The 6,834-nt window shown below is 36.2% G+C and overlaps 1 protein-coding gene across 2 annotated transcripts in view; it reads left to right on the top strand.

Moving 5' to 3' along the window:
• The window catches only part of PLAG1 (PLAG1 zinc finger), a 54,035-nt gene extending 48,940 nt beyond the window's left edge, over positions 1-5,095 (top strand). Inside the window, exons 3-4 of one of the 2 annotated variants that reach the window (XM_004697565.2) lie at positions 1,054-1,412; positions 1,947-5,095. In XM_004697565.2, the coding sequence (XP_004697622.1) occupies positions 1,171-1,412; positions 1,947-3,204 (1,500 nt within the window). In that variant the 5' untranslated portion in view covers positions 1,054-1,170 and the 3' untranslated portion in view covers positions 3,205-5,095. The remainder of the gene's footprint in view (positions 1-1,053; positions 1,413-1,946) is intronic. The other variant, XM_004697566.2, reaches the window with a different exon arrangement.
• The last annotated feature ends 1,739 nt before the right edge of the window (positions 5,096-6,834 follow it).

Here is a 6,834-nt window from a genome sequence, read left to right as displayed (position 1 = left end):
GTTTTCCTGGGAAAAATAAAGTTGATAGAGATAGCATTTATTCTCCTTAGAATTCTCCAAGGATTCAATTCAAGTTTAAATTTTTTGTCTTAAAAATTTACGGTTTACATTTCATTCTCCAATGCATTAAAGCTTTGTTAAGCCTTTTTACCAATCAAAAATACCTCCATAATGATATTGTTCTTGGATAGATTATCGTTATGCACATCAGAACTCCTGACTAAAGTGCAGTAGGTAGGCTGCAGATGTGTCAGAGCCCTGACCACCTCTGCTCTTGGGGAGTGGTCTGGCTCCTAGTAACCTCACTGCACCCAATGAACGTAATCATCTCTGTAACATGGAAAATCACTCGAGCAAATCCTTCTTCCAAAAGGTTATGGAGCCATAATCCTTACCTAATATACAGTAAAAAGTTTTGCCATTTCAGTAATGCATTTTAGGAAAATGCATCCTTCTCCCGTTTTGCACACAAAGCCTCTGGGTATGGTAAGAGAATTGTATAGAGGCTACATCTTCGCTTTTGATGGTGTGTCCAACTCTCAGGCCTCTAGTGTCAGTGCATTGAAAACATCTTCCGTGGGCTAATCAGGTCACGAGAAGCCTAAAAGAGCTTCCAGTTGCTTATCTGTGTTTTCCAAAGGTGCTGCAGAGTATGGCTGTTGTACACTAAGATTATTTGACGTAAAAGTACGTTCTGAAACACCTTTTTTTTTGTTTAGTCACATTTGTATTTTCTAATTCTGTGTAAAAATGGAAACTTAGTGATGCTACTTTTAGTGTTGAGATTTGGTATTTCCTGAGCATTCCCTAAATCACTACTGCTCTCCTGAAGTATGACATCTGTCAGGTGAAATTTAAGAGTATGTGAACTGTTCATCCTGAGCAATGCACATATGTTTATTTTGACAAGTCTGAAGAAACCTACAGATATTACATTGGACCAGCTGAATCAGTTTTATGGTTTCTTTTTAATTCAAAAGCATCACATAGCAAATGAAATTTTAAAAAATTAAGTTTAGTTACAAACTAGTTGTTTCTTATTTTTTTTTCCAGTCCCTTTTTGCTTTCTTTTACGACCACATGAGACTTGAGAAGCCACCTAAAGCTAACTCATTTAGTGGAGTTGGGCAGTTCCCAAGTGTCCGACAAGAAGGCCTGGTTTAGGCTGCGATGGCCACTGTCATTCCTGGTGACTTGTCAGCAGTGAGAGATACCCAGAAAGTCCCTTCAGGGAAACGTAAGCGTGGTGAAACCAAACCAAGAAAAAACTTCCCTTGCCAACTGTGTGACAAGGCCTTTAACAGTGTTGAGAAATTAAAGGTTCACTCCTACTCTCACACAGGAGAGAGGCCCTACAAGTGCATACAACAAGACTGCACCAAGGCCTTTGTTTCTAAGTACAAGTTACAAAGGTATTAAACTCTACTTGTCTTTCAGATTATATTTTTATTATGTTGGCCATTTTAAGCCATTGTAAACATATATACTTGTATATACATTTTTTAGTTAATTTGCAAAGAGGAAATGTTTACTACTTAGACATTGGCTAGTTTTTTGTGTTCTAAACAACCTACTTGTGTGTGTTAATATCTTTGGAATTTTTTTAAATAAAATGTTAAATGACAGTAAAATTTCCATTTGTACAAAAATTACTACAAGAATAGGAACTGAGAATGTGTGGTTATGGACATCTGTGTGAGTATATTGTCTTCCACACATGCTTTTGTAATGCTAGCTAAGAAGAAGCAAAAACTAAAGTGGCAACCTAAAGGGCTTAGGCTTTGCAATGTTTAGGTCTATTAATGATCCCTATGGTATGCTGTAAGTTAAAATATTTCCATTATTAAGGGAATTCTGTTCTAGTCTAGTTTAGCTTCCATTTGAAAAGTGTATACATTGCCATGTTTATCACAATATGTACTTACAGAATATATCTATGTTTAAAGGCACATGGCTACTCATTCTCCTGAGAAAACCCACAAGTGTAATTATTGTGAGAAAATGTTTCACCGAAAAGATCACCTGAAGAATCACCTACATACACACGACCCTAATAAAGAGACGTTTAAGTGTGAAGAATGTGGCAAAAACTACAATACCAAGCTTGGGTTTAAGCGTCACTTGGCCTTGCATGCTGCAACAAGTGGTGACCTCACCTGCAAGGTGTGTTTGCAGACTTTTGAGAGCACAGGAGTGCTTCTGGAGCACCTCAAGTCTCACGCAGGCAAGTCATCCGGAGGCGTGAAAGAGAAGAAGCACCAGTGTGAGCATTGTGACCGCCGGTTCTATACCCGAAAGGATGTCCGCCGGCACATGGTAGTGCACACTGGAAGAAAGGACTTCCTCTGTCAGTATTGTGCACAGAGATTTGGACGGAAGGATCACCTGACTCGACATATGAAAAAGAGTCACAATCAAGAGCTTTTGAAAGTCAAAACAGAACCCGTGGACTTTCTGGATCCATTTACCTGCAATGTTTCTGTGCCTATAAAAGATGAGCTACTTCCAGTGATGTCCTTACCTTCCAGCGAACTGTTGTCAAAGCCATTCTCAAACACATTGCAGTTAAACCTCTATAACACTCCGTTTCAGTCCATGCAGAGTTCAGGATCAGCCCACCAAATGATCACAACTTTACCTTTGGGAATGACATGCCCCATAGACATGGATGCTGTTCACCCTTCTCACCACCTTTCTTTCAAATATCCCTTCAGTTCTACCTCATATGCAATTTCTATCCCTGAAAAAGAACAGCCTTTGAAAGGGGAAATTGAGAGTTACCTAATGGAGTTACAAGGCGGTATGCCTTCTTCATCCCAGGATTCCCAAGCATCGTCATCTAAACTTGGGTTGGATCCTCAAATCGGGCCCCTAGATGACGGCCCAGGGGAACTCTCCTTGTCCAAAAGCTCCATTTCTATTAGTGATCCCCTCAGCACACCAGCGTTGGATTTCTCCCAGTTGTTTAATTTCATACCATTAAATGGGCCACCTTATAATCCAATATCAGTGGGGAGCCTTGGAATGAGCTATTCCCAAGAGGAAGCGCATTCTTCTGTCTCTCAGCTGCCCCCACAAACACAGGATCTGCAGGATCCAACCAGCACTATAGGTCTTGGGTCTCTACACTCTCTGTCCGCAGCCTTCACCAGTAGTTTAAGCACAAGCACCACCTTGCCACGTTTCCATCAGGCTTTCCAGTAGGATTGGGTGTGGATTTATCACAGAAATATCTATGTAGCCCTACATTAGATGATCATTTTTATTTTAGTGCCTGCCTTAAGACAATATAAAAATATCTGCTTTTGTAGAGAACCAGTTTTCAATAAGCCAGTATGAAATCCAAATTAGCTTGTTAAATGAGCTTCCGAACTGTTGGGCTCAATTGTGTTTACCTGGGTATTTTGTCCTAATTCACTGCCAGTTGTCATATTTTAAGATCTTTTTGTTCCCATATGGGAGAGCCATTATTAGTAAAGTTTTTCATATTCCCTTTTCAAATTACATTTAATTTCTAAAAATTTTAACCAAGAATAATGGCCCTACCTTTTGACATTTGGCTCATTTAAAGTTTTTGCTACAGAACAAAACTTTTATAAAATTTATATGAAAAAATAGCTTAAAATTTTTTTTAACTCTCCAAATTGATCCAAAAGCAAGTGTTTCAAATGAAGTAAGAATTCCATTTGGAGCGATAACAGATTTTCTTAGGTATTTCACAATTTCAAGTCAATATAATTTTGAAGACTTATTATCTGACTAAAATTCTTGTCTTTATGAGCATATACTGAAAAGGTAAACCTAAACACAAAGCATCAGTATTTATAAGGGGAAAAAAAATACTCATAGGAAAGTAACATGGTATTTAATGTTACTTAATAGTTGAGCATAAATTAGTATACAAAATGTTTTACTACGTTTCGATTTCTTTACTTGCCATCTTCCCATTTAATAACAATAAATCTTCAGAGACAGTATGTAGCTCTTTATACTTTTCCACCATCCACAGCAAAATGCATCAGTCAAGTACAGACAGAAATTTCATATTTGAATGTTGGTCCACAGGTAGTTAGGAATCTAAGATCCAGTGTGGAACTCTAGGGATTGACTGTGTTTGTCTTAGATTTTGTGACGGATCCCTAAGCAGGACGATAGAAACTTGGAGACCGATTAGGAGGTCTCCTCTTGTCAAGTTTGAAAGCTGGGCTCTTTAGAGAAAAAGTAAAAGCACATTGCTTACACTGTGACTTTCTGAATCCCGTATATTTTTCTCCCTCAAGGGCCAAAAGTAGAAGTCAGAAACAACACCCTGAACCCATGGTATCTTTTTATTCGGTGTTAATCTGTTCTTAAAATTTGGGGATGGTGAACTTCAAGCTAAATATTTTAGGAAACTAATTGAGGATTACCAGAGTTTTCAGTGACTAAAAATATGTACAGTAAAATACCACTTTTATAGATTTCTAGGAAATGGGAATATTGCAAGTAAGTTGAATTCGTGGAGTGCGGACAGAGTAAAATAAAACACACAGTATCTTTAAAAATACAAAAATAACAGCCGAGGGTATTTTGTTCACTACTTAAAATGGTTATTAGAGGGCTTTCCTCATTTCTACCATCATCTTCTCACAGGTGAAACTACTATAGCTTCCCTAGGTGTCAGTAGAGACATTAGCCTAAGAAACATCAAGCATTTATTAACATCTATCTTAGAGCCCTGTTAGTCAAGGTAGGGTTGGAGAGGAGACTTATCAAAGTGAATATATCTCTTTAAGAAGGAAAAGGCAGGAAAATATTTCTGAGTGCTCACTAGCCCTACAGAAATGCTGGGTTTTTTTTTTAATAGGATTATCCCTGCAGATGGAGATGTTTACCAAGAATGTCTAAAAATGAGTGCATATTGATGAGTATAATACATTATTTAAAAGATTTGAGGCTAGGATAATTTGTGGAGAAATGTAAATTGTAATATTGTATGATGGAGAATTCACCATATATGATGTATATTTGTATATGTATGTATACAAGTATATATGTATATATCTATATGGCGAAACCTCCATATATTTACACGTATCGCACTTCATAGAATCAAAACTGCTCTCGCAAGGAGCTTTGGCTCCTGTTATTTGATTATGCTCCTTTTTTTTTTTTTTAGTCCTAGGAGCAGTAGTTTTTATACTTAAATATTTAAATTTTATTATGAAAAATTACATTTTATAAAGAAAATTGTGTTCCAAAGGCATTAAAATTATATATATTAATAAGGAAATGCATTTAAATTTTTTTCAAACTTCTCCTAAGATTTTGGTTAGGAGAATATTTGCTCTGAAAGTAGACATTTAGCTCTGCTTCATTAAGGCTTCCTTTAGTTTCTGTGAAACAGATTGCTTACCTAAATGTTTAGTTGAATGATTAGTGTTCAATATTGCTTTAATCATTAAGTAAAAAGAGAAAATAAATTTGGTGACAGCACAAATATATAGAAAACTTTTTACTTAAAAAAAATAGTAAGTATGAAAGATACTGTTTTATTCTGCCTAAAATTCGCTTAACCAGAAGTCAAATTAATGAACTTAGACAGTGGCCTTAGTAGGCTGTATTTCACTGCTAATTTAGGGGAGGTGGGGTGGGGGAGGGGAGATTATGAGGATTATATATGTATATGTAATTTTTTAAGTCTAATTCTCACCCTGTGTGGAATTAAATACCCGGAGGCACATCTTTCAGTGCATCAGTGTTTAAAAGTATGGAATCTTAATTTTCATACATACACCTCTTTGCTGCCCCATGGACTTGAAATAACAGTTCAAAATAAGGGTGAACTCAGCTCTTTTGCTTTTTAAAATATGACTGTAGTGGTCACTAAACTAAACCCTTTTTAAAAGAATCTGTTAAAGACAAGGCAGACTTGTATGTTTTAATTGCATAATGTTCTAACAAGGATGTAACACAGAATTGGCTTTCCCCCACCCTTTGCACCTCCTTAGGAAAAGTTTGTCATTTGTTATGTCATCCAGATGTAACTGAAAGTGATGATTGCCAATGCTGTTTTCATTCTCCAGTGGCCAGAATCATTATCCTTGAAATTTCTGGGAGTGCCTTAGCTTGGTAAAAAAGGGATTGTCATTAAATCTATTAAATTAATTCTAATGACATTAATTTAATGTCATTAAATCTAGTTTAGAATTTGGACCTCAGACAAGATATTGAACCTCATTCAGTTTGAACTTCCACTTTGTGTCTACATTGTATCATATGACACAGAGTTTGAGTGTGGAAGACTCGACACTGTAAGCAATATTAACAGTTCATGTATACAAATATTAATAGTTCCTGGTCACTGTCAAAACTTTTATTTTAAATTCCTATTACCAAGTTCAGTTTTGTTTTGTTTTTAACTTCAGTTGCCCTAGCTGATCGTGCAACATTCTTTGTGCAACTTTTTAAAGTTTCCTCTACTGCTGCTTTCAAGCAATGTATTTTTGTCTATTTGTTGCTTATGCTTTATTACTGTTAGGCATTTGTGGGATATAGTGATATATTGTGTTCATTGGGACAGTAGCGGTTTCTAGAAGCCATATACTGACTGAAACATGAGCCAGAGCTGATTGCTTTATTAAGCTAATAATGAATGTTAATGAGTACATATTTTCAGGATCTAGCGAGCAATACACATATTATAGACCATTTTTTAATAAAGCTTGGGCAGCCTCTATATTACACATATAACAAGATATAGCACTTTCAAAATGAATCTAAACCTTTACAGAAACTTTTGTTATAGGTTATGCCTTTTCTTTTAAGACATAATTTGTTCCAAGTGCCATTAGA

This window comes from Echinops telfairi, unplaced genomic scaffold, assembly GCF_000313985.2.
Source record: "Echinops telfairi isolate 266 unplaced genomic scaffold, ASM31398v2 ScPeMD7_1;HRSCAF=3_0, whole genome shotgun sequence".
Taxonomy (NCBI): domain Eukaryota; kingdom Metazoa; phylum Chordata; class Mammalia; order Afrosoricida; family Tenrecidae; genus Echinops; species Echinops telfairi.
This window is presented reverse-complemented; position numbering and strand designations above follow the sequence as displayed.